General features: G+C 49.1%; 9 protein-coding genes across 9 annotated transcripts; 3 read left to right on the top strand and 6 right to left on the bottom strand.

The window, feature by feature from the left end:
• Positions 1-215: 215 nt before the first annotated feature.
• EURHEDRAFT_452445 (Sec1 family protein) lies at positions 216-2,509 on the top strand (the record flags this gene model as incomplete). Its single annotated transcript, XM_040784036.1, has 4 exons — positions 216-293; positions 359-554; positions 751-962; positions 1,013-2,509. The coding sequence occupies 4 exons, from the start codon at positions 216-218 to the stop codon at positions 2,507-2,509; spliced, it is 1,983 nt and encodes a 660-aa protein (XP_040640580.1).
• A 213-nt stretch (positions 2,510-2,722) lies between these two features.
• EURHEDRAFT_376160 (U2 snRNP complex subunit HSH155) lies at positions 2,723-6,471 on the bottom strand (the record flags this gene model as incomplete). Its single annotated transcript, XM_040778820.1, has 2 exons — positions 2,723-6,396; positions 6,462-6,471. The coding sequence occupies 2 exons, from the start codon at positions 6,469-6,471 to the stop codon at positions 2,723-2,725; spliced, it is 3,684 nt and encodes a 1,227-aa protein (XP_040640579.1).
• Positions 6,472-14,159: 7,688 nt separating this feature from the next.
• On the bottom strand, positions 14,160-14,839 carry EURHEDRAFT_410683 (uncharacterized protein). The gene has a single exon (XM_040781421.1). The coding sequence runs from the start codon at positions 14,578-14,580 to the stop codon at positions 14,392-14,394; it is 189 nt and encodes a 62-aa protein (XP_040640578.1). The 5' UTR covers positions 14,581-14,839; the 3' UTR covers positions 14,160-14,391.
• A 180-nt stretch (positions 14,840-15,019) lies between these two features.
• EURHEDRAFT_410682 (uncharacterized protein) lies at positions 15,020-15,449 on the top strand (the record flags this gene model as incomplete). The annotated part of the gene is made up of 1 exon (XM_040781420.1): positions 15,020-15,449. A coding segment is annotated over exon 1 (311 nt), but the record flags the coding sequence as incomplete, so codon positions are not given.
• A 274-nt stretch (positions 15,450-15,723) lies between these two features.
• EURHEDRAFT_410680 (DUF3176 domain-containing protein) lies at positions 15,724-17,833 on the bottom strand. Its single transcript, XM_040781419.1, has one exon. The coding sequence runs from the start codon at positions 17,775-17,777 to the stop codon at positions 15,861-15,863; it is 1,917 nt and encodes a 638-aa protein (XP_040640576.1). The 5' UTR covers positions 17,778-17,833; the 3' UTR covers positions 15,724-15,860.
• A 562-nt stretch (positions 17,834-18,395) lies between these two features.
• EURHEDRAFT_341529 (uncharacterized protein) lies at positions 18,396-18,687 on the top strand. The gene has a single exon (XM_040778408.1). It carries the CDS (start codon positions 18,476-18,478, stop codon positions 18,638-18,640), a length of 165 nt encoding a protein of 54 aa, XP_040640575.1. The 5' UTR covers positions 18,396-18,475; the 3' UTR covers positions 18,641-18,687.
• A 686-nt stretch (positions 18,688-19,373) lies between these two features.
• Positions 19,374-20,618, bottom strand: EURHEDRAFT_410679 (SAP domain-containing protein). Its single transcript, XM_040781418.1, has one exon. It carries the CDS (start codon positions 20,413-20,415, stop codon positions 19,501-19,503), a length of 915 nt encoding a protein of 304 aa, XP_040640574.1. The 5' UTR covers positions 20,416-20,618; the 3' UTR covers positions 19,374-19,500.
• A 314-nt stretch (positions 20,619-20,932) lies between these two features.
• Positions 20,933-21,376, bottom strand: EURHEDRAFT_341517 (uncharacterized protein). The gene has a single exon (XM_040778407.1). The coding sequence runs from the start codon at positions 21,306-21,308 to the stop codon at positions 21,060-21,062; it is 249 nt and encodes an 82-aa protein (XP_040640573.1). The 5' UTR covers positions 21,309-21,376; the 3' UTR covers positions 20,933-21,059.
• Positions 21,377-23,151: 1,775 nt separating this feature from the next.
• EURHEDRAFT_401300 (alpha/beta-hydrolase) lies at positions 23,152-24,442 on the bottom strand (the record flags this gene model as incomplete). The annotated part of the gene is made up of 3 exons (XM_040780071.1): positions 23,152-23,643; positions 24,315-24,346; positions 24,400-24,442. 3 exons carry the CDS (start codon positions 24,440-24,442, stop codon positions 23,152-23,154), a joined length of 567 nt encoding a protein of 188 aa, XP_040640572.1.
• Positions 24,443-25,422: the final 980 nt, after the last annotated feature.

Below are 25,422 nucleotides of genomic sequence, written 5' to 3'. Positions count from 1 at the left end.
GGTATTACCAGTACGGCCACATCTGGGGTCTATCACTGTAGCCACAGGAATGTGACAGTACCAATACATGGCTTAGAGAAGCCAAGTGAGGCTAACCTGATACGGCTAGCCTACTTATATAATCACCAACCTCTTTGCTGTTTTTATTTCACTTTTCCGTCCTCACATTGACAACTTCTCCCAATCCAACAACTCCCAGCGAGCAATGCACATCCATGGCGCCAAATTCAGCGTCTGATGCGGACTACTTCAGGGACAGGGCTCGCAAGGACCTGTTGGCTCTCCTGGAAGGCGTGAGTTAAGGCTCCTGGGTTACCTGTCATCTGTCATCGTCCCTGTTGGCTGAACATCGCTGCAGGTCCGCGGTAAGAAAAATGTGGTCATAAGCCAAGATCTGGCTGGTCCGGTCGGGCTTTTTGTCAAGTTCTCGCTGCTCCAGGAGTATGGCGTAGACCGAGTCTTCCTGCTGGAAAATGCCAATGTGGACTCATCGCAGCGCAATGTTATATTCCTAGTTCATGCTGAAAAGGCACGCCACGTGCGGACGGTGGCAGGTATGTGCTTACTACTCTCATTCTTGCATTTCATCGTAGACGATGGGACAATCAGTAGATTACGCAGATTATTTCTACTCTACGTAATCAGTCAAAAGATCCCTATATCGAAACAAGCTCAATTATCTGGCACTCTTTTGTTATCAAGTCGATTGAATGCTATCAGAATGAGCTGACATTTTATTCTTCCTTGCAGAGCAAATCAAGCGCTTGCAAAGGAACGGAAATGTGGAGCATGAGTTCTTCATCTTTTGGGTTCCCAGACGGACCCTCGTAAGCAACTCCATCCTCGAGGAGGCCGGTATCATCGGGGATGTGAACGTCTTAGAGTTCCCTTTGTATTTCATGCCTCTGGAGGAGGATGTTCTGTCCTTGGAGTTGGACAGTTCCTTTGGTGATCTCTACTTGGTAAGAGTAATGTCATCCGTATGCAGATGCTTTTGTATTGATTCCCGCAGAATAAAGATCCCGGGTGTATTTTCCAATCTGCAAAGGCTCTCATGGATATCCAACAGAGACATGGCTACTTCCCCCGAATAATTGGTAAGGGTGACAATGCTCGGCGGCTGGCAGACCTACTGTTACGCATGAGAAGGGAGCTCGATGCCGAAGAAAGCTCAGGCCTCAATGGTCTCCCTGCGAGGGGGCTTATGCCCAGTGCTAGCACTGAAAGTTTGATCATTATCGACCGTGAAGTAGACTTTGGCACAGCTCTCCTTACCCAGCTAACCTACGAGGGACTAATCGACGAAACCGTCGGTATCAAACACAACCAAGCAGATGTCGATACTACCATTGTCGGGCCTGGCGCCGCCCAGGAATCCTCCAAAGCCCCTCAACAACAGACCTCAAAACAGGGCCAGAAACGCAAAATCCAACTAGACGACTCCGACCAGCTCTTTAGCCAACTGCGCGATGCAAATTTCGCCATAGTAGGCGACATCCTAAACAAAGTGGCCCGGCGGCTAGAAAGCGAGTACGAAAGCCGCCACACAGCCAAAACTACCACACAACTCCGCGAGTTCGTGAACAAACTCCCTACTTATCAACTAGAACACCAAAGTCTCCGAGTACACACCAACCTCGCAGAGGAAATCATGCGAGTCACCCGCTCAGACATATTCCGCAAAGTCCTAGAAGTCCAGCAGAACAATGCCGCAGGCGCTGATGCAACCTATCAACACGATTCTATCGAAGAGCTCATCGCTCGGGATGCACCTTTAAAGACCATCCTTCGTCTACTTTGTCTGGAGTCTTGCATGTCCGGGGGTCTTCGTGCCCGTGATCTCGAGAACTTCAAGAAGCAGGTCGTCCAGGCATACGGGTACCAGCACCTACTCACCTTCGATGCTTTGGAGAAAATGGAGCTTCTACAGCCACGCTCTTCCGCAACGACCATGCTCCTCCCCACCACTGGCACCGCGCAGGCAGGCCTTAAGACCAACTACAGCTATCTCCGCAAGAACCTCCGCCTTGTCATCGAGGAAGTCAGCGAGAAGGAACCTGAAGATATCTCCTACGTCTACAGCGGCTTCGCACCCCTCAGCATCCGACTGGTCCAATGCGTCCTGCAGAAACCATACATCCTCGCCCTGACCAAAGGCAGTTCAGCACCTGCTTCCACAAACACGAACGCCGCCAGCACAACATCTCCCGGTTGGCTCGGCTTCGAAGACGTGGTCAAGAGCGCCCGTGGAGCAACATTCAGCATTGTCCAGAAGGGAGACGACAAGGCTGTTCGTGCGCGGCAGACAATCAGCGGCAACAACGCGATTAAGACCGTGTATGTGTACTTTCTGGGTGGGATCACGTTTACGGAGATTGCGGCGTTACGGTTCATCGCTGCGCAGGAGGCGCTTAGGAGGAAGATTGTGATTTGTACGACGGGGCTTGTTAATGGGGATCGGATGATGGATGCTGCTATTGCGAAGGGGGGATTTGCGAAGGAGGAATAGCGTTAGGATTTACTTGAGATGATGTGTACTAAACATGATGAATGAACACTCGAACGAAAATAATTGCTATTTTGATTCTGGTATAAGTACACACGCCAGTCCTTCAACACCAAAGATGATTAGAAGAGAAAGAGGAAATGAAAATAAACAAACCCAGATCCAAACGGCAACATAACACAAATATAACAACACAGGAACAAGAACGCTTACCCCTTAAACAATGATCATCAACTCCGCTCTGTCCAACCCATCATCATCCAGAGTAGGGTAATACGGCACCATCGAGTCCGCACTCTGCACATAAGCATCATTGTACAATCTCCAGTACGGCGTCCGCACCTTCCGTGCAGGATGGAACAATCCAGCCCACACGTAGTTCATTACAACGCCGCTACCAACAGCCATGCGGATGGCGTCGATGGCCTCGATAACCCGGTCAATGACGTGGGGACTCGTTTCGAAGATGTTAGGGAAGACAAGGTTAAGGAGGTGAACCATTGCGTCTTCACAGCCAAGACCGACAACGCCCAGAGCGATGTGCTTAACGACGCTGGCGGCGGTTTGGCGATGGACTTGATCACGGTCGATGAGGGCGTCTTCAATGAGGGGCGTAACAGCGTAGACGTAGTCTTTAGCCATTTCGCCGATGTATTCGAAGAGGAAGGACATTGCTTTTAGGACACCGTTTTGGACGTTGAGTTCGGGGACGCGGTATTCGTTCATGAGGGCTGGGAGGACGGTAAAGGGGGCACAGGTTTCGGCGACGATACCGATGGCGACGGCGGTACACACACGGGATTGACGTTCCTGTACACGCAAGTTGTTGAGCAATGTTGCAAGGACATCCTGGGGACCGATGGCCTTGGCGATGAAACCGAATGTGTTATTAGCTGCACGACGGATGCCCTTCTTGTGCGCCTTCAGCATGTCCAGCAACTCGAAACAGATACGCATCCATTCACGGGCGTTGACGGCTTCAGGACCACGGTCAGCAATACGACCGACCAGATCGATAGTGTTTTCTTGCACCTTCTCGTGTCGGTTACGGAGAATGGGAGTCAGACGGGGTAATAGATCACGAATTGGTGGTTGCATCTGGTTGATACCGACGACAGTGACAATGGATCGAAGAGCACCAAGAATGGAACCAAGAACCTCGGGATATTCTTCACCTAGGTATTCGTAGAGCACAATACCCAATTTACCCATGAGCTGATCCTCCCCGCATTGCCTCATAACCATCGCAATCCGCGAAATGAGGTCTGCCGCTTGTTGACGAACGGTAGCGGACTTGTTGTTGAGTCGCCACAGTATAGTACTGACGATCTGTGGGAGATAAGGCTTGCACCGGGTGCCGAGCGCGTTCACAACTGTACCAAAACCATTGAGAATCACAATATCTTCGATGCTTTGCTCTTGGAAGGCATAGAGGACACCGTCGATCAGTCGTTCTTCCAACCGCTCCGAAATATCTGCCGCACCAAGCGACGCTACTAGCTTCTCCGTGGTTTCCACGGTCATCTTGCGGTACGGTTCGCTCTCATCCTTCAGGTTGTTCACAGTTCGCTCCAGAATCTCACCAACACCGACCTTCTGTCCCAGATCAACGGTGGTGTCAACCACCTGGCGGTAATTCCTCCGGTCCAGCGCCATTCTCCTCACCCAGAAGCTCTTGAAAAAGTCGGTCAAGACATGTTCCTTCAGGTAGCCAGCTGTTACACCGTCAGTGCTCGCGCATTGCGACACCACCTTCAAGACGACCTTCTTCATTTCTTCATCTGGAGACGAGAACTCTCGAAGCAGGATCTCCATAATTTGGCTAGTATAGTAATTGGCGTATTCCTCGTCCATGAGAGGAATAATGTATCCGACAGCCTTGAGGAATGCAGCAAGACCCTTGCCACGCTGCTTCCGCGCTCCCGTCCAAAGAGGATTGAGAATTTCATCAAAACTCTCGATACCGTACGGATTCGCCGCTTCGGCCAATGCAGCCACAGCCAACGCTGTAACAGTCCGAACCTTGGCCTGCTCATCGCTCAAATTGTCGGCAATGCAGTCCACCAGGCCCTTAAGGTGAGGCAGAATAGCGCAACCCATGAGAATAGGGATCTGTTGGACAATCTTAACACCGGTGTGTCTGGCTTGCCAGGACTTCTTACTGCGACACACGGCCCGAAGGAATGGAAGAAGAGCTGGAATACCAAGGGCGGAAGCGACAACGGCGAACGCTCGAGCTGTCGTGTTCCGGACATACTCATCAACATGGTCGATATCAGGACGCATTGTACTGATCATGGTAGCAAGACCAGCTGCTTTGGCTAGGTTGGAGATAATTTCCCGACCTTCCACACGAGCATAGTAGTCTTGGTCAATAAGCAAAGGTTCAATAACGACGAGAATTTTGTGAACGTAGGGGCGAACGAGATCATCAAGCTTGTAGAGCACACGGTCAATGACCTTGACCAACAAATGGCGTTCCTGATCTTCCAGCGACTTCTCCATGAGTAATGGCAGAATCTGGTTGAACAAGGCACCAGCACCGAATTGCCGCGCATTGTCTGTCAATTGACGCAGAGCAGTCTTTCTCATCGGTGGTGTGCCGTTCTTGACCTTCAACAGTAGTCTCATGATCTTCCTTTCTTTCATTTCCTCCACGGACATGGTGTTTTCTTCGCCTCCTTCCATCAGCTTGCCAAAGTACGCCATATCTTCAGGCTTGAAGAACTGGAGATCGCCAACGCCAGGGATATCGGTTGGCAGCTGCTTGCCAAGGGAGCGGGCACTCTCGGGCTCTTGCATCATAAACCCTCCGCCTGCGGCAGGGACAGGGGCTGGAGTAGCCATGAGTTTGCGAGCAGGAGTTCGAATGGGGGCATATCCCGGCGGGGGCTCGAGGATCTGATAGCCCTCAGATGGGAGCATCAAGTCCAGCTCTTCGTCCGATAAGGGAGCATTGCGGCCAGAAATATCAGTTCCAAAGCTAGTTGGCATCAAAGGCATACCTGCTTGAGAAGGATGCATAGGGGTTGCAAGACCCTGGTTACCAACGGGAGTCGCTGCCCCAAGTGCAGGTGCCTGGTCCCATCTTGACCGACGCTTGGCGCCTTCCTCGCCTGGAGCAATAGGGGCAGGCGTCTGATCCCAGCGTGATCTCTTTGGCTTGGCCTCTTCTCCGGTTTGAGCAGCCTGAGGCCCAGTTTCAGCAGGCTCAGTGGTGACATCCCATCGTTGCTTGCGTTTACGGCCAGATGCGACAGAGACTGTGGAACCCGCTTCGGCATTTTCCTTATCCTCGAGTGTCAGGGTAGCCTGGTGTTCCGTGACGCCGTCTTCGCCATTGGCCTGCTTCTCTGCGATCAGCTTCTGGATACGCTCTTCTTCTTTTTCAAGCTCACGCAGAGCCATGACTTCACGATAAGTCTGGCCATCTCCTTCGACATTTGCATGAGTGTTGGCAGCGAAGGGATCGGCTCTCGTAGGCGTCAAAGGTCCACGGTTGAACCGGCGCTTCTGGTAGTCCGTCTCTCGGTCCGCAATCCTGGCCGCTTTCTCGCGTCCAAGAAGTATATCCTCCTCTTCAACTCCATTTCCATGTGCCATTTCATCAACCTGATCCTTGGTAGCGGTATATTGTCCGACCAAACGGTGACCAGCATCAGCATCCTCCATTTCCTCGTCATCGCCATCGATGGCAATCGAAGTGTTATATCCCGCATATTTGTCGGCGCCTTCGCGATCGTATAGCGTCGTGTCGAAGGATTCACTCAGGGAGGCCTTGGTCGAGTTGTCAGTGCGCTGGCTAGACGGATCAAAGGTCCTTGAACCTTTACTTCCAGCTGCTGCTGCATTCCGCTCAGCTTGGAGCTTCCGAACGGCTTCGAAATCAGCTGCAGGAGTGATTAGTAATGTACTGGGGACATTAGATAGACAGAGGACGAAAGGTGGGACTCACCGTCAGACATGATGGACGGCTAGGAGATTCCCAATGATGAGATAGACAGAAACAAGCAATCCCGAGCAGGATTAGCAGGGCTACATTCGGATATGGTACCGCGACGGACGGCGACTCGGAAGATAGTTGAGGGTGCAAGTCACCGGCGATGGAATATCGAGCGTTGATTTGGATGCTTTGGATGATGCCGTGGTCGAACGTCGCGCGCAAAAACCGGCGGGACTCACGTGATGTTGATATATCACGTGACTGCAATGGCTCTGCTTACTCATCGAGTCATCGTTCTAGTTAGATGTTAATTGTTCCAAATGGCATACAGGACTCCCAAAATGTTTCTATTACATTGGAAAATAGTTGGAATGAGCTCTTACTGCGAAATGATGTGGTTTCCGGAATGAAGCGCCCCCAACTATAAACACCAGCGGCGTATTTCAACCCCCGAAACATTGTCGAAGTCATCGCATTTAGCTCTCTTCTTAATCCATAGAAGAAGACAACCCTACACTGGAAGTATACAGGATACCTGGACTGATTAAGTGGGACAATACGGAGACGAGGAATGAATATAGATCCGGTATGCTGTATAAATGGTATCCTTCATTAAGTATAATTTATGGCCAGAATCATGATATCAAAACAAATAACGACACCAGGTCGTTGTAGAATGAAAGAAAACAATCTTCAAAAAACCAACCATATCTCGTCATCATAATCATAACCCTTTCTCATGAAATAACAACCAAAAGAAGAAACTCGGAAACAATGAGCACCAAAAAAGCCCTCCCCCAAAAAGCCAAGCTAAACGCTAGCCGTCCTGCGGTTAACCTCACTCGGTTTCTGCGCATGGGCAATCAACAACCGGAACCCCGTGCCCTTCTTCTGACATTCCCTCAACACCTTCCGATCATTCCAAATCCGTAGATCGACATCCCCATCTGGAAGAACAGGGATCTCGTAACACCGGGTGTACCACCAGCGACCGACTTTGGCGACGATCTTGCGGATGGATTCGTCATTTGATGGGGATGGGACGGGGTCAGAGAGGAGATCGCCTAGGGAGAGGTCGGTGTCGTTGGAATGTGATTTGCCATGTTTGTGTTTGGTGGTGTAGGGATTATTAAAGCCCTGTCCGAAGGAGAGGGCTGAGCGGGTGGCGGCGGGGATGGACATCGATGGGTGTATAGAGGATGAAGAGGTGGAAGATGACGAGGCAGATGAGCGAGTGATAACTCCCGCTACTGGGATGCGGACCATGCATCGGTGGAGGTTATCGAAGGCGTGGCGGCCGAGTAGACGTTGAATGCTGTCACTTGTCGGCTTGAGGCTGATGCTGGGATCGGCGACATATGTGCGCTCTTTGAGACCGCGGACGGCTTTCCGGGTGCGAATACCCATGTTCACCATGTCGAGGTCCATTATGCTCATTTCCATATAGCCACCTGCCCGCAGCACACGCTTACATTCAGAAACGACATTATCCTGAACGCTCTCTGAGCAAGCAGCCGGAAACCGCAGAACAGTCGCTGCAAAGTGGCCCTTTGGAAACGGAAACCGGTCTGCAAGATCTGCATGATGAACGGTATGGTGATTCTTAGGCGGTTGCCAGGCAGCTGGATGAGAGGACACAGCCGGGATCGGACCAACATGGAGATTATACACATCGGCGTTGGTATATGTCAGCGCGCAATAGAACGACCAGTCGTCATTGCCCAATCCGTCAATCACAAGAATGCGCTCATGTTCACCGGATTTGACGTGATTGTGGGCGGGGCTGAAGAGGACCCGCCCAAAAGATAACCAGCGGCTTGTCATCAGGGAACCGGAGCGGATGTTGGTTTGCGCGGTTGGGCCCTCACGGTCACGCTCAGCAATGTCGAACAGAATAGTGTTCCGTTGCCGACATGCCTCGAAGCTCTGAGAGGGATTAAGCGGGGAGAGAGGGAAGCTTTGTTGCTCTTCTACAGGCTTGAGGGATGGCGATGACGGACGGTCCTTTTCGCTTTTTCCTGCTCCCTCTTCTTGTGCAGCATTGAGATCACCGTACGACGGCTGGGACGACGGAGCATACGAAGAACGCAATGCAGCAGCAATCTTAGAACGGCGCAGCCGTACGGAGCCACCATCACTGGACTGAGACGCGCGGTTCAGAGTAATCGCCGGTTGCTCAAAAAGAGTCGAAAGACGAGGAGCGTCCAACTCATTCTGCAGTGTCTGGCTAGCCAGAGCCGCAAGTCCAAGCTTCTCCTCATCATCGGAGGTGGCAAAATCGGGCAAAGTCGTTTTCGGGCTGATTGGCGACAGAACATCGTCGATAAGGTCGTCATATTCCTTCCAGACTTCATCATCGGTCAGGTCACCGTCAGGATGGGGAGCCGGAGCAGTGACTGCGGGAGTAGATTCGAACGACAGCGGAGACTTTTTGTCAGGAGAAAACCGAAGAAACTCGTTATTGGAGTAGGGCCCAGAAATAAGATCCAAAACGCCCCTGTACGTAGGGTCGCCAAACGGTTGGGTAAGGTCAAACCCCAGTCTGGTTGGTTCGCTAGGCCGTCTTCCCATCTCCTCGGAGCATGTTGGCACCTGGAAGTCATTGCTTAACATAGGCGCTGCTAAAGAAGGCGCCTCAGCGATACTGAAAGGTCTCGAGAACGATTGCGCCGCTGGTATATGTTGTCTGTCCTCTCTCGAAATCACCTGCGGGATGCGTCCAATGGATGCTAGTCGACTTGGGCGTCTGGCCATAGGTCTCTCCTCAGGTTCAGGGTTGCACGATATAGGACTTTTGTTCATATACACCTTTGGCGGAGATTGCCAACCAGCATTCAGTTCAGTCTGCAGTCTCGGGGGCGAGGGAAGCAACGTTGATTTCCGTATATTCAAAGCAGCCGGAACTTCTACAGGTGGACCGGGTTCTGAATAATCGTAGTCTGTTGGTGGCGAGTCTTCGATGTCGTGCATGACATCTTCTAGGGAGTCCGGATCGGTATCGAGGAGAGCATAGTGCGCAACGGGTCGGTTGATTGGTACCGGAGTTACCTGTGCGGGGAGTTGAGCTGCGGAGGATGGAGGTGCCTCAGTAGTAGAGTTTTTGCGCGGCTTGGAATAGCTTCTTTGGAAGAAGCTTCTGAAACTCTTTTTTCTGCCCTTCTCCTGTGGAGGGTTTGGCGTTTTTTCCGAACGAGCTTGGCTGGAAGTTCGAGAAAAAGACGGTTGCGATGCTGCAGCACGATGGAATGCGCCCCCGAGTCTGGAGATTGGGACATGAGACTGGACACCACCTTCGGAATTTGTCCTCTGCTTAATGCTCGGATCGCCCGCGGTTGCTGACAAAGTAGCCAGAGAATCTGTCGAGCACGCAGTCGAATATGCACCCTGCGCGTGTTGTGCAGTATTCGACGGAGATATCGCACTGCAACCACTCATGACACTCTGCTCACTTTCTGTCCGCATCAACGACGGTCTCCCATCCATACCACCACCGCCACTAATAACAACAGGTTCCAAGCGATTTCGCAGAAAGTCATCAAACTCCAAATCTGGTCTGTTCTTTAAGCTCTCCTTGCGATTCGAGGTAGGTTTGGGCGTGTTCTCGGCGGTGCTCGTGGGTCTCGTTCTGGTAGCACTGCTGTTGCTACTAGTGCTCATTCTCCGATCCCGTTGAGCATATCTTCCATACCCTTCGTGGCCTGTTCGCGCGACCGGGCCTTTTCGAGGTAGTCGGTATTGCACCGAGGCTTGTGCATCGGCCTCCGGTTTCGGTTTCTTGGGGAAAAGACCGAACCGCCTGGTCGTTGCAGAGGATGGAGTAGTCGGGCTCTTTGTATCTTGTTTTTCCGATCGTTCCTTCGATGACGTTTGTGAGAGCTTTTGCGACATCGCCTGCGATGTCGACTGCGATGGAATTCGGGACTGTCTTCTTGTATTAAGCGAATCTGTTGAGGCTGTGGCGGAATGTGTCGAGGATTTTGAAGTAGAGTTCTTTTCCAGAGATTCCCGCCGCTTATGGTTAGATACTATTTTTGGGGGCAAATCGCTCCGGATCACAGGTGATGGCTCCAACTCTAATTGATCGGTCCCGTTTCTGGTTGGTCGTGGTGGCGCAGATCCAGAGTTCTTCAGCTTGCTCGGTACCGTTGGTGATCTTAGAGTTTCTGCAACGTTCTTCCCGGGTTCCTGTTGGTCTTTTTGAGTATCTGCTTTCGTGCGCACAGGGAGATTGGAATAAACCGATGTTCTCCGAGGCAGAGCACTTTTGGGGGATAAATGTGACCTTGGGGAATCCGTGCTTTTTGGCGGTTCCTCCTGTTCTGAATTGACGAGCGAAGCCAGCGACGCCGTTGCTTTGTCCAAACTGGGAGATCTGATCGATTTCCGGTCCGACTCGCTCAGCGGACTGGATATCTGCGTCAACGGCGAGTATACGGGAAGTCTGGTCTCAGAAGGACTTAAATGTCTCGAATTACCGATCTTAGGGGAGTAGAAGACACCCGGAGAACAAGAGGATATCGCAGTAGTTGGGGTTGAACCCCTACTCCATATTCCTGGCGACTCGGAACACTTTGTGGAAAGACTGCTCGCGGAATGCAAGGCAAACGTGGGCGGCAGCAGATTCTGTGTGTTAATCGTTGTCCGGAGACTTGCCAGCTCCTTGGGGCCTTGGATCGCTGGCTCGGAATCTTTCACGGTTTGACTCTGCTGAACGGACGAGGAAGGGCTGTTCTTGGTCACCTCCTCCTGAGCCGATAGATGTGGAGTCACATTGATGGATTTGCCCCGGCGAGATGTATTCGGAATAACAACGCGTAACTTCTCGAGTCCTTGGCCATTTGGTTTCTTAGGTTGTCCGATTGTCGGAGCCTTCCTACGGAGCATGTTGCGCGGTTGGTCTTCATCTGGCGTCTGCTTCTCGAACTTGACGGTCAACTGCGCAGTCCGACTCGCAGCCTGCGAGCCATTAGAGGTCTGGTTCGGAGCAGCTGGCCGTGGTAGAAGTGATAACCGGACATCGCTCCTGCTTTGTCTGGATGCTGCGGTCGGATGGGCCTCTTCGGCGTTGGGAAGAAGCGATGACCGTTTTGTTTTCGATGAATGATCTGCCTGAGTCTGTCTTGCCGTCGCCTGCGACTTTGAAGATGGTGAAATGGGCGAGACATCGGTTTTCTTTGCCGAATCTGTTATTGAAGATGTCTTTCGGGTTTGAGACATGAGATACCGCGACCTGAACCGGCCACCATCAGACTTGTACAGCATGGCAGTCTGAATGTGTGGTTTATCCCAGGCTCCAATTCGGAAAGAAAAGAAGTGTCAATGGGTGTAAGATGGTCAGAACCTGGTATCATTCCGTCTTGTGTTCGCCACGGTTTCTGTATTTTGATGAGTGTCGCATTCTGCGCGTACAGAAGACGGTTCCACTTACACTCTTGGGTCATCTCAGGTCCTTATACCATATCAGATGGCGATTATAACGAGAAATCCGGGAGGTTTCAGCGGGTATCTTGTGGGGTATAACAGGGTATAGTACGGCAAACGGTGGACACAGCCAACGATGTTCAAACGATTTTAAATAATCCAATAGCCCCAAAAGATAGTGAGCTCCAACTTTAATCAACCCAAGCTGACCAAAGGGTCTACGGCGTATAAAGACAACGAGGGTTGTTTAGTATGCACCCACTCCGCCACACGCTGTGGCAGTGACTGTGGCGATCCGCAAACACGTCAGAGTATATATAAAAAGAATCAAACGACGTTGACTCGCATACAAGTGAAAAAGAGGGCAAAAGAAAGTAAAGGAAAGAAAAAGAGTGACAGTTGTCTAGTGAGTAAGCAAGTAAACAAGAGAGAAAGAGAGCACGAGAGCACGGGCACAGCACGAGGCGCTTCTTTTGAAGGCCAACGCGTGGGGAAAAGCAGCAGAACATCGCCTCCTGTCACGTCCGATTAGGCTCAGGATTTTCTCCATTTTGAAGAAAAAAGACTGAGGAAGGGCGTCCTCTAAGGGATTTGATTGCTCTGATTGAATTGACTCCGGTGCGATCGCCGGGTTTTGAAAAAGAAAGCGCCGTGATGAGAGCGCTCATTCGTCCGGAATCACAGCAGGAAAAGAAAAGTCAAAAAGCAGTCTACAAGAAAAAGAAATGTACTGTTTTTGTGGTTTTCTTGGTCCTTTTTCTGTCAGGATTCCGTACTTTGTCGGGTCTTGAGTTGGGGCTTTCTCGAATGCCGGCGACATCGGGGGTCCGGACACCAATGCCGGGTCGTGGCTCATCTTCTCTTCCTTTTTTCTCTGTCCATAGTACTGGTATCTGATATTTGTCATTCTGTTATTCTTGTTCTCTTCAATTGACTACGCAGAAATGGCCATCCAAGTATCGCATCCCACATGATGGCCGATCACGTGCACGGACAGGTTCTTCATCGCATTCATTTCCTATCATAGCTCCGTGAACCATGGAGAAAAAGCATCACATATGACTCGAGACGTCTGGCTGTGCTGGCTACTATTGGGTCGAGATGGCAGCTTTAGTCACCTTAGGGGCACCATATACTCTGCACAGCACCGAATATGATTCCCGGAGTGTAAAGGACCTTGAAATTTTCTTTGTGGACTCCCTGGATATTCATCTTCCTCGCACTTGCCTAGACCATTCGAGTAGATGCTTTTCCACTAGGACGAACCCGATCATCCTAAAATCTCTTGACAATCCCGTATCTCCCGTACTCCGTACTCCGTACTTCGTATACCAAGATTTGTCAAAACCCGGCCGAAAGTGTTAGATCCAAACCCATCCTTCATCTCTGCCATCCGTTTAACCTGGTGTCCTTATGGAGGGCGAGAAGGTTCGACCCGAGCCATTCCTACCATTCTTGACTCTCAAACAAAAGCTCCGATTGCACAGAAACCCCCCGGTCCACCGTGTTCCGGGGAACGCTATCCGCAGGGCCAAATCGAGGTCTGTTCACGGGCGCCGTTTTTCCGTTTGTCTCATGCCTCCATACTTCGTACGAAGCACACATACAGAATACATAGTAAAAGCATCCTGCGCGGCGTCTCCGTACTTTGCGCAATCCGAGTCCTGACTGACTGACCACAGACACTGGAGCTGAGCCGTGGGTCCCCGCTTTTTTCAATTTTCTGATCCGCCACTAAAGCCCAGGGTAAACCCGGCAGGGCGAATCTGGGCGGTGATTGGAAAACGAGTCAGTCCACCGGGTTGACACGGCCACGATGGGCAAACAATGCGACAGGGCGGAAATGGCGATTCATTCGCCAGAGGGGAAAATGGAGTGAAGCAGCGCAGCACAAAGCGAAAGCAACAGCGCTGCCTGTGATTGTGATATTTGCCGGTGGAGTCGGCGGTTAATAGCGCTCGCTCGCTGGGAGATAAGTTGTTGGGATGGAGTCGCTTCGGGTCCTCCGTTGGAAGTTTTGAAACCGACGGATTGTATAGTCACCTGTTGGTGTCGAATTGTTGGCTTTGGAGTCTGTGGGAAACGGAGTACTCCGTATTCAAGACATCTTTCTTTGTGAGAGAAGAGATCAGGCTGTCCATGTCGGCAGTGCTGCAGATCGGAGCTGATCAGGAACCGGCATTGGTGCTAATGCGGCCTTCAGCCGGCGTCGACCATGGTGAGAATAGCTGTCAATACTACGGAGTATATATGTGCCTATACGAACTTGATTTTCTAGAGCGACCGTGACTTTCCCCTTCCGGATGCCACCGCTTCTATGAGGGTGCTCAGGGGCTAAAATGAGTACATCAACTGAACGATCATTTCGTTGAGAAATAAAATTTTTGGATTCTAACACGCACTTATTGCCGATTCTATGATTTTGCCCAGTTGGCACTTAGCCAGGCCCTGTTAGCTCACTTACCTTTTTGCCCGTTGCTGTTCCTCCCATTTTGCCCTCTTATGCCCGTGTTCACCTCCTTCAAGCATATTTTTCACCCTTGTTAGATAATATGGGATTAATACGAAACAGCCAGAAAAGAATTCCTACACATAAAATGACTTGACCTGAAATGTTTCTGCCAGTCCTAATTATGCTGCAATCGCTGTAGAAGCCCACCTCCCGGCTGCCTCCACTGCCTATTTTCATATTTTGCCTAGAATTGTCCATTTTCCATTGTTTTGCAGACTATTCTCCCTGTTGCTGCTTCGAGCGCTGAAGAAGAATCGAAGAGTGTAAATTGTCACGGGCTCGGAATAGCAGATAATAATGAATCGATGTTCCTATCTAAACTATTGTAGCCATCGACGAGGATCTCGAATCTGGAGAACGGAATCTATCTAGAGGGAGGAGAGGGTATTTATCTAGACACGGCGTTGACCTGTCACGTCCAATGTGTCTCATATGATACTTCACATATGATACGTCCGAGAAAGTCTCCCTCCGGCTCTATAGCATTTGACCGTCACATGTACGGGCATGGAATCATGATGTATTAAGCACAACCATCATTGCCTGTTCCTATAAAAGCACACTTGTTCTCAATCCAGTGCAGCTTCCAATCGAATCTCCCAATCTATCACCTCTTTACAATCAGGTACAGCAGACTGGCCGCCTTTCAAACTGCATGGATATCACAAATTTTCTAAACTCAATGGAGGAGTCATTGGAAACTACTGAAAGTGAGGCAGAGCTGTCATCTGAGACTTTACTTGAGCATTTGATTACAGGGGCTTTGGATACTGGTGGTGTACATAATGATGATGAAGAGGATGATTCTCCAGAGCCAGCACCACTTCCAAAGCCATCAGATGCTCTGAATGCTGTACGGCTGCTTATTTCTTATATGGAAGGGCAGGGTGTGTCAAGAACATCTCTTCTTCGGCCTCTTGAGCGTCTTGAGCGAGACCTGGAAAGTGAGATTGTCGCATCGCAAGTCCAAGGCACACTAGATAGTTGGCTTAGATAACTAACCAATGAACCTCACCTTTGCGACAACCTCAGATAGCCGATATTATATCGAGGGAAGAATTATATCGGCTAAGCGAAGCCGCACTGTACAGCAAATTATAATTATTAAATGAGTCTACCAACTAACACCCTCAGTCTGGCATTTAGTGGAAACTCTGTTCAGCACGAAGAGTGAACGGCGTCTTGGCTGATCACTCATGCGCGACTAAGATGAGCGTCGCGTGACCCTCACCCCCAAGGGTTTACTGAAATGTGTAGCGCGTTGTATATATTTACATATATCCAAGTGTTGGAGAATGTCTTCTTGCTGAAGAGATACAATATCTCGTAAATGTGGTGTTTGTCGTTTTGTTACTAAGTAAAACATGGAATTGTTCTTACTCATATATTGGGAAAGACATAGAATAAATCCCTTGATGGCTTAACTCAATAGCTCGTACATTCGTATCTTCATTTATGTGCCGCATGCAGGCACATGTTTACTTTTCCTTGAATATAAGTGGCCCTTCATCATGTACCATTACAGCGCGCATCTTCTTCGACATATCAGTCATCCCATCCACGCTGCGCACAGACGCAATCCTATTCTCTGGTGTAGTATCGAGATGGCTTGTTAACAACGGAAGCACCATACACTTCCATAGCACAGATTTCCGGTGTTTACTTCCTATTGCAGTTCCCAGAAGCAGGGCAATTGATCCCAGAGTAACAATGACCGGAAGAATAATCCATGGCCAATGGACATGAATAAATGTCTCCTCTCGAAATGCCTTCCCGGGAATCTTGTGACCAAGGGGATTCATGCGGAAGGTATCAGTGACGCTGATGGACATCGAATCGAGCAATCGGTTGAGGTTATCCATGCGCAGGATCGTTCCCAGTTTCAACACAGTTGATGTTGATACCGCTCCACCGAATTGAGTTGTACTATTGAAAAAGCTCATCATTGTATCTGCGAAATGGCCGAATGTGCGAAGATCGATGCTGTATGACGAGTCCTTTGATAGGGTTGCGGACCCGTCCGGGGGTGCAAAGTGAACAGGACGGTTTGGGGTAAAAAGAGGATCCTCAAGGGCCTCTGTAGGAATGAGCTGCTGTGTATCACCAACATGCATTGGACGACTTTTTCGGTCGCCAGACAGGTAGGAGCTCGCTGTGTATTGTCGCTCGCAAAAGTATACAGCACATTGTGTTACCGATGGCTTTGGTGGGAGGGCTGTCGCGTTGGATATAGCGTAGGTAACCTCGGTGGTATAATTTATCGCAGTGAAGGAGCCAATTGGGGTCTGAATGTCAAAAGTTGGGATTCGAATATCAAGAGCTAGGTCCATAACCATTGGACGTAAACTCCAATGGTTTATACCATATATGATATTGTCGCCCGAGAGGCGCGGGTGGGGGAATTCTTCAAAATCAAAAGAGAAGTTATTCGGGGTTTGGTAGCTGCAATTCGTAGGGCTTGCCCTGAGGGGCTCGGCGATAGCATCCAAGAATATTGAATTTTCTGACGCGTGACACTTTTGCTTTGTTCGAGCTGTGACATCCTCGCATTTGCTACACATCCCCAGTGCAACAAACTCTGGGAAGTTGCAAGAGCTTGCATTGCATTGAGGCCTAAGAGGACTATATGTCTCCAAGAGCCCTCTCATTATTGAAGTAAGAAGTGTCGGCTCGAGCCCAGTATCTACGTCACTTTGATCGGAACCCTCTATGGAGTACCATTGTTGTGAGGTTTGGGTAAATGCAGTGGCATTCAGTGCAGGAACGGTTCGTGGAGGGAACGTCAAAATTTGCTGTGCAAATGGATCCACTGCAAGAGCCAGAACCGTGAGAGATGCCCCAATATAAGTCAGACTTCCTGTTCTCGACCCATATATTCCCCTCAGTAAAACTTCCAAAGATCCCCAGGGTCCCCGGCTTGCCTGGTCAATAAGCTGCATCTGATATAGTGGCGCTGGATTTTGAAATAGGTTCCATTTCAGCTGACCGAGACACGAGGACACCGAGACCAGCAGTGCGGCTTTGGTGATAGTGACGATGATTGACACGACAGTATTAGGGGACACGGTATATTGCCAGTTCGCGTATGGGGTATTGTTTATTTTGAAAAGAAAGGCAACCAAAAGAACAACGCCCACGACGGCTAGGGTAACAGATCCAATTTCCCATGCCCAGGAGCCGCTCCAATCGAACCCAGATCGCTTTGTTTCAGTGTCTGTTTGCGGGTCCTGTGTATGCACAGTCATACCATCTGTTTTTGGGAGGCCTATTTCGGTGTCGCTGGCACGCCTAGGAACAGACATACGAGGACTGGCCAGGTATTCAAACCTTTCGAACTCGAGATCAGATTCGCTCTGGCCGTCATGTAAAGTCGAGTGTGGCGGATTGGCTGCCATTGTGACAACGCTTGGCCCACCGCAGCCGTTTACGGTATATGGGTGTTGGATAGGCTCTTTCTTCAGATGATGGCGGGGAGGTGGAGAGGAAAAGGGGTCTTTTCGGGCCAGAGACCTGGGGGGTGCGAGAGTACGTATTAGGAAAATGCACGGACCTTATATCAAGGTGGAGAATGTAATGTTGTTTAACCAATCCTATTCAATCAAACCGACTTTTCTACAGAGAGGACAGCGTAGAGTATCATTCCCAACCCGCATTTCCCGTTCCCGAAACCTTCCCATCCCGCATAGGGTAGGGAATTGGGACCAATCCTCAATTTTCGTAGCGGGAAAGGGGAAGATTGGGATTTCCCGCAGTTCCCGTTTACTCCCCTAGGGAATGGTCGGGTTGGGAAATGTGGGAAATGAGAATAACTCATGTTCCCGAACTTCCCAATACATACTATTACATACTTAATTTAACCATGGTCAGAATACAATACTTAGATGAGTTCCTCGTGCGGGTCTGATTTTTGATTGGTTGGTCGTGATTATGTAATTATCCGGGGGAACCTCTTCAGGGAAACCTCAACCATCGAGTTAGGAGGCTACTACCAGCTCAGTAATATTCATTAACGTTGCCAATGATTCTTATTTTAGATTATCAAGTGTTGAGTTCAGGATTCAATTATTATTCTTAACATAGCCACTGTTAGAACATGCCCTTGATGAACTTTTTCGGCCATATCTATAGGTTGCGCAGTAACCTTGTCCAAGATATATGTATATATCGTTGTGACGGAGCCGTAATTTCCTGTATCAAGTATTTTTTATTTTTCACTGCAGCACCTGCCACCAGAAAAAGATTAAAAAAATATCAGTAAATAGAGAGGAGCCCACTTTATTTTTATATATATTTTTTCAGGACAGGAGAATCGCTGATTATAGATATAACGCGTGGTGTATTTGGCATCGAAACCACAAGGCTACAATAAGGCAGGCGGGTTGGGAGTAATGGGAACGGGAAATTCCCACTCCAATCCCGATTCTAACCGTGGTTAGCTTAGTGCATCCATAAATGGCTAGCGCCGTCGATCTTTGGGAAATATGGGAAATTCCCGACCCTCGACGTTAAATAGAAACACACACACACACTTCGCGGCGCTGGTGGTCGAACTTTAGGACACCAGCGATTAGTCTTGTCAATACTACGCATACAGTTTGCAGTGCGCTCATCACGCTGTCTCAACCCCTTCTTTCTCACACTATTTCATTTGAATTTATGCCTCACTGGTGGGGTAGAAGGAAGATGACCGCAATTCCCCGAGAGGGGAAAGGGCAATGACGGATATATATATAGAATCACGAGAAGAAAAAATGGAAGCGGGTGAAACTCTAGCGTGGTGCATTTAATTGAGGTTACCCTACTCAGGCTACTCACCCCTCTGCTCAACCCCTGCTCAGTGATCAGCTCAGGGCGCTCAGGGCGTGCTCAGGTCTACTCAGTGAGCAAAAAGCGGCGAGGGGTGAGCACTAAACTGGAAAGAGAAAGCCTTCGAGCTGTCTATAAAAACAAGTACGTATGTAATGTAGCCTTAGGAGGACAATTAAATATGTAGCGAATCCAATGACGATAGTATTGATATCTAATAGACCCTAGATCGAGCATATCTCCCGAACGCCAGCAAAAAGATAGAAAAGTACAAATATGGTGTTAAGTGCCAAGCATCAAATACAACCGTGATCATGTCGCAGCAGCAAATCGCTTCTTTCTTGCCTCCAAGGCCGCGCGATCCTGCTCACTCATCTGCGTCGGTTGTGGTTTCTCGCCGCTGCCGTTGCTGGTCTTGTTCCTGTTTCCGCCTTGACCACCCTGGCCACCCCGACGGGGGCGATTCCCCCCCCTCCCGCCAAAGTTACGTCGTTTACCACCACGACCACCTTGTTCCTCGTTCCGGCCTCTCTTGCGGGTCTTCTCTTGCGGAAGAGCTTCATCCAGCCCCTTGACACCAACACTAGCATTGGCGTCCGCGCCGGTTCCAAAACGCTTAGCTCTCTCAATGTTCTGCTCAGCCTGCGCGATAGCAGCTTGAGAGTCCTCAGTAATTCCGAACTTTTCAGCACGAGCCTTGCGCTTCCTCAACTCCTCCTCCAACTCCGTAATAGGCAGACCCTTGGCAAAGTTGGGCGCAGGCTTCTCTTCCTGAGCAGCATCGGGCGCGCCCTCCTCCCCAGCCGGGGCGGCAGCCCCCTCAGTCTCCTGCTCGGGCGCAGCATCCTTTCCAGCCTCCCCGCCAGCAGCCTCAACCTTAAGGTCATCGGTTGCAGCAGGATCGGTATCAAGTTTCTGGTTCGGAACGGCAGCCGGGTTGGACACCTGGCCCTTACCGCCGGCCGCGATTGCCGCAGCACCGGCTTCCGTAGATGGTTTCGTAGTACCTTCAACCGGGACATCGTCGTCTTCCCAGTCGATCACATCGTCAGCAACATCGGTTTTCGCGGCGGGCGCGGCGGGAGCTGGCTCGCCACCGTTGTTCTTGGTGTCATCCTCCTGGATACGAGCGACTAGCTCTGCCTTCTTGCCAGTGTGGGTAAGGTTTCGGGATTTGAGAATCTCGACGAGTTCCGCGTTGGTCTTTTTGCTGTAATCGGTGGCCATTTCGGTGGTCTGTCGGTGACGGTGGTGAGAGGAATGTTGGTGTTGTTGAGCGCTTGCGCAGGACGGCAAGGAGCGAGAGGGAGGTTTCGAAACCTGCGCTTTGGAGTTTGAAGAAAATATAGCTTAGCTGTAGACGAAGGGTATCATGCGCTTGCGAAAAGAATGGGATCGAGAGAAACTGGGGAACGAGGATGAAACCTGGCACTGCTGCGCTGAAGACGCGTTGGGTTTGACTTCACCCGCGATCTTGGTCACGTGAATGTGACATCAACTATTGTTTTCTACGTAGAATTGCGGCAAACCATCTATCAGATCTCTCAAATCTGTACTACTATAGAGTACAGACATACAAATTAGTTCAGCTACAGATAGTTCGAGTATGCCCAATAATGCTAGAATACTCCGTACAAACAATCCGCCTCTGTGACATGTTTCTACCATGACACTGTCTTGCCCTCATACCAAAGCAATGACTGACCACCACAACGAAGAGACACGAGAAGAGCAAAGATCCAGCACTTTGTCATGCATTTGGTTCCCTGGCTCTCCCACTTCATGATGCCCTTCATCAATAGTACTGATAGTATCCGCCGTGTCCACGGCGTCGTGGTCCAGTCGGGATCCAGTCATAGTCTAGTCACAATCTATGAGCCGGTGATGTTGGAGTATACCGAATTAACCACTGAAACTATAAGAAGGAAAGAAAGCAGAATCCAGTAAGGGATGATATTCTTACACATTCCAGTCCATGTCTCCGGGGATAAGTCGTTACGACGTCGTCTAACATCACGATCATTCTCGATCTTAACTGGTGAGGCCTGCCACGGAACTAGCAATAGCTGCACTGCTTTCTGGCAGAAGTCTGTATTGGAGGGTTGGCAGTTGACCTCCATTTTATTTCGGTAACCAGGTTGTGTTTGTTGGGTGCAGTGTTTGGTGTTGGCAGAAACTTAAAATAAGTAGGCAGATGGTGATATTGTCAAAAGATGATAAGTCTTAGAGCTTTGCAGGTGTTACTTGGGTTGACAAATTTGATAAAAATGACATTCACTGCTGGGTTGTGGCAGTATTTATCCACTCACTTGAACATTTCTCATTCAACCATTCCCTTGGCCATTTTTGTCTTGTCTTTATTTCAACGCTGAGGGTCACTGACTTCCATATTATTGCACTATATCTCCGTCCAGTATGATCAAAATCAGATCAATGTCAACTACTAACCAGCACTTTTTGCCTCCTTTAATCATTGTCCTTCCAGAAATAGGCCGCCACAACGTCTTCCAGATCTCTGTCGTCTTTATTCACCATTAGCCACGGCTGCCAAATTACCCATATTTCAATCATGCTATGAACAGGAAAGAATATCGTTCATAACTATGATGACAGCAGGGATCAAGGTCTTGGCATTCATAAGACTGTCAGAATCAAGCTGAGCTGAAGTTCCATTCTTTCCTCTATTATACTTCTTACCATCTCTAAACTATGAACCCAAATCAGCGTCGACAGCATCTTCTCGTACCAAGCCTTTTCCTCCTTTCCAGCATTCTCCTAACAGCCGTGAATCATGTTCTGCGGTCAGGTGGTACCCTGCACGAGATCCTGACCACCCTGCGGCAAATAAAAAGTAATATTGATTACCGTTGCGGACAAGATCATATACCCGAGTTTAAGAGCCAGCTAGCAGTCTTTGAACCCATCACAGTGCCGCATTTCGAACCTCAGCCGGAAGGGAACAAAATGATCACTGGAATAGTTATCGGCCTGGGAATTTTTGTAGTGACAATGTGCTTCTTTCTTCATACAGATGATATGGAATTCATTCGAACACAGCAGCTATTCGAGTATTGGACAGTGGCGAGTGGTATGGGCTTACTGGCATTGCTAGTAACTTACAATGAAATGATTTGGTCTCAGCGTTTTCTTGGAATCGCTTTTGTGTGTTATGTTATGGTCCAGTATGCAGAGCGTGGACAGGAAAGACGACAGAGAAATAGGAGGCTGGATGTTTGAAAGTCGTTCACACTATCCTAATATATCCCTACAGACTAAAAATAATATATTCGGACAAATAAATTCGGCAACTAAAAGAGATAAACAAACATATGTGGACACAAAGTGCATAATACATAATCCAACCCAGTTCAGACCATCCTATTTCAAGACCAATCATATAGTCCGTCTTGCTATGCGAATTAGGATAAAAAACCGGCCCAAGGGCCGACTCACCCGGCAAATCCTTAACATCAACATTATTCTCAGTCAGTTCCATCCTGCGTGTAGTTACTCGTGATGCGACCCGTGCCACAAGAGTACTTAACCCCCTGAGCCATCCTCATAAAACTATACTCGTCCTCCCAGCTTGCAGTGACGTTGACACCAATTGTTACCCACATGAGCAGTCTGTTCTCGAGCTTATCATCAAGATACTCATAGTGAAACACGGGGTCGAGTTTGGGTATGCAGTCTCCTGGTGGAAAGTATCATCTTCGGCATATGTGGTAATCGCATACGAATTCTCAGTGTACGGCCAGACCTGGCGAGCCTTATGAAGCAAGTTTTCGTCGAAGATGAATTGCCCAATGTGCTGGATACTCCCACCAGAAATAGTATTATTTGGGTTCACGGTGACGTTTGAATGTGCGATAACATGGATATGGTTTGTCCGCAGAGCGTAACCTTAGTCGGGTCACCTCCAAACCCTGCAATATTCTCCTGAATCCAAGACAGTGCGAAGCGTTAATCGCGCAGACCAATGTTGGTAGCGCCGGTGTCTCTGACCTCATTGCTGTATATGAAGCCCCAAGCACTAGGACGGTAGTTGAAACTGACAGCGAGAATTGGCTGACCTAATTTTATCGAGTGGTCGACAATGTAAGACGGGTTGTAGCGACTTTCACTAGCTCTGCCACCAGAAAAGCCACCACCGTGCAGAAAGACGACAGCAAGCAAGTTGGCAAGGTCGGAGACAGCATGAGGTCGGATTACGTAGAGATAGAAGCAGTCTTCAGCCATCTCATTCGCGTCCACGGAGGTATCATAACCGACGCATGACGGTGCGTATGAGGTTGCAGCGACAGATCCATTCCAGGTGCTGGTGGGGGTGGAAGCGTTTGCTGCCGATGGGGGCTTGGAGGTATGAAATCCCCAGGAAGAGGCCTTGGTTGAAGTATTGGGAGTAGAGGCTGTTATAGGTTCCGTTAAGGGATTGAGCGGTTGGTACGCTCGTGGCTGTTATTTGGTAAAGGAGGAGAGATATAGATGTAAAGTAATTAAAGAAGCCCATGTCGCTTGAGCTTGCTTCAAGGGTTATTGTTGAATAGATGTAGTAGATCTGGATATACAGTTCTTATGTGACGATTTTCGCCAACCATCAACTAAATCGAGTGCATGACCCGCTTCCGAATGTACTCCATACGAGCTTTAAAAGAAGATCGGGACATGATATGCAGTTTCGCATCAATGGTCGAAATCACGTATTGAAGATTTTCATGTCTCGCTAGCTTGTCACACCCATGGTTCAATTACCGTCCCCCACGAGCTGAATACATATTTAGGCCTGGTTTGCGAACCCAATTCGGACTTAGTATTCAGTTTGGATTAAGCTTATTTTACCCGGCGCTAAGTGGGTCTATGTGGATGGGTCATTTGTAAACCAGGTCTCAAAGCGGTAATTGACCATCCATTTCCAAACCATTATCTTGTACATGCTTCAGAAGGGTTAATAGTTCAAGAAAGCGAAAATGAAGCATTATGCTAAACGAGAACAAGAGGAAACAAGGAACGGCATTGATGGTTGGAAATAACGTTCGAATCTAATTCCGCTACTCTGCTGTTCCTAGCAGCGACCAGAACCCAACTGTGCGCAGCTCGACAGCGAATTTCAGCAACGGAGTACGTACAGACTCGCGAGGGCTCCAATATCTCAACCCGCCTACCTTTGTAAGGGTCTCTCAGCTTTCATGACAACAATTGACTTACACTTACCACTGAGAAGCCCGGCTAGAATTATGAGTAGGAGGTTGAACATACCGTGAACAGTTTGGTCAAAGATATACTTTACACTTTATAACTATATGGCTATCAACTTGCTATTTGACATTGTGTTGACTTCCATATATGCCAAGTGATTGATAATGCTCGCTGCTTCGACTGACCAATTAGAGCCGAACACTCCTGCCTATCTACGACGTACGACTTATGACTGCCCGAGCATATGCATGAACAGATACAACTATGATGAGTGGACCGGGGGCTACGGTTATGCAGCCAGCATCCTTTGACAATGACTACCGCATGCATGCGTCATGCGCTTTGTGCTCCATTTGTCTCCTTGAACTTCTTTCTCAACGACCTTCCCTTTTGCGCTTAGTTGACGGCCGCCAGATTGTGTATAAAAAGACCGTATGATAGATAGATATCTAGAATCAGAGTTCTTCCTCTATTCGTTCTCAATACTACCTATGACTTCCTTCCGAGAATTGTAGTTAATACATTGTAAGTAACTTGAAAAATTTTGTGCTTGACAAGTAAAACAATGAAATCAGACTTTACAGTGCGGCAAGTTGCCGTTCTCCGAATGGCAAATGGCCCCCCACGTTGGCTAGAAACTGAGGAATCTCTGTTGGCTAGAAACTGAGGAATCTCTGTTGATCCCAAGCAGACCTGAATTTGCAGATACGGCTAATCTCCGGGGATTATTCTGCAAAACCAATGGAGGTATATCCGTCTACGATCTTCCACATTCTTCCCAAAATGGAAACCTGCCCCGAATGCTGAATCTAACCAAATAACTCCGGCATAACCAGTGACGGATAACAGTTCCGTATATGTGGTAGAGCGTTATAGCAAGGTGTGACAATTCTCCTGACGATCGCAGCGACGCGTGGTTCTAAGTCAGTCATTCGTCCAATTTTATCTATGCAGGCAAGTATAAAAACAGCACCCATTGCAGTAAACCAGCAAATCATCAGCTACTCATTCATCTAATCAGACATTCGCTCATCCTTA

This window comes from Aspergillus ruber (genome assembly GCF_000600275.1).
Source record: "Aspergillus ruber CBS 135680 unplaced genomic scaffold scaffold00007, whole genome shotgun sequence".
In the NCBI taxonomy this organism is placed as follows: Eukaryota; Fungi; Ascomycota; class Eurotiomycetes; order Eurotiales; family Aspergillaceae; genus Aspergillus; species Aspergillus ruber.
The sequence above is the reverse complement of the archived record's forward strand: the minus strand, read 5'-3'. Positions and strand labels throughout refer to the sequence as shown.

Excerpts from the sequence above, each read along its gene's own strand:
- EURHEDRAFT_410680 (XM_040781419.1), bottom strand. The coding sequence starts at position 17,777 with ATGGCAGCCAATCCGCCACACTCGACTTTACATGACGGCCAGAGCGAA.
- EURHEDRAFT_410683 (XM_040781421.1), bottom strand. The coding sequence starts at position 14,580 with ATGGACAATTCTAGGCAAAATATGAAAATAGGCAGTGGAGGCAGCCGG.
- EURHEDRAFT_341529 (XM_040778408.1), top strand. The coding sequence starts at position 18,476 with ATGCCCTTGATGAACTTTTTCGGCCATATCTATAGGTTGCGCAGTAAC.
- EURHEDRAFT_410679 (XM_040781418.1), bottom strand. The coding sequence starts at position 20,415 with ATGGCCACCGATTACAGCAAAAAGACCAACGCGGAACTCGTCGAGATT.
- EURHEDRAFT_341517 (XM_040778407.1), bottom strand. The coding sequence starts at position 21,308 with ATGGAGGTCAACTGCCAACCCTCCAATACAGACTTCTGCCAGAAAGCA.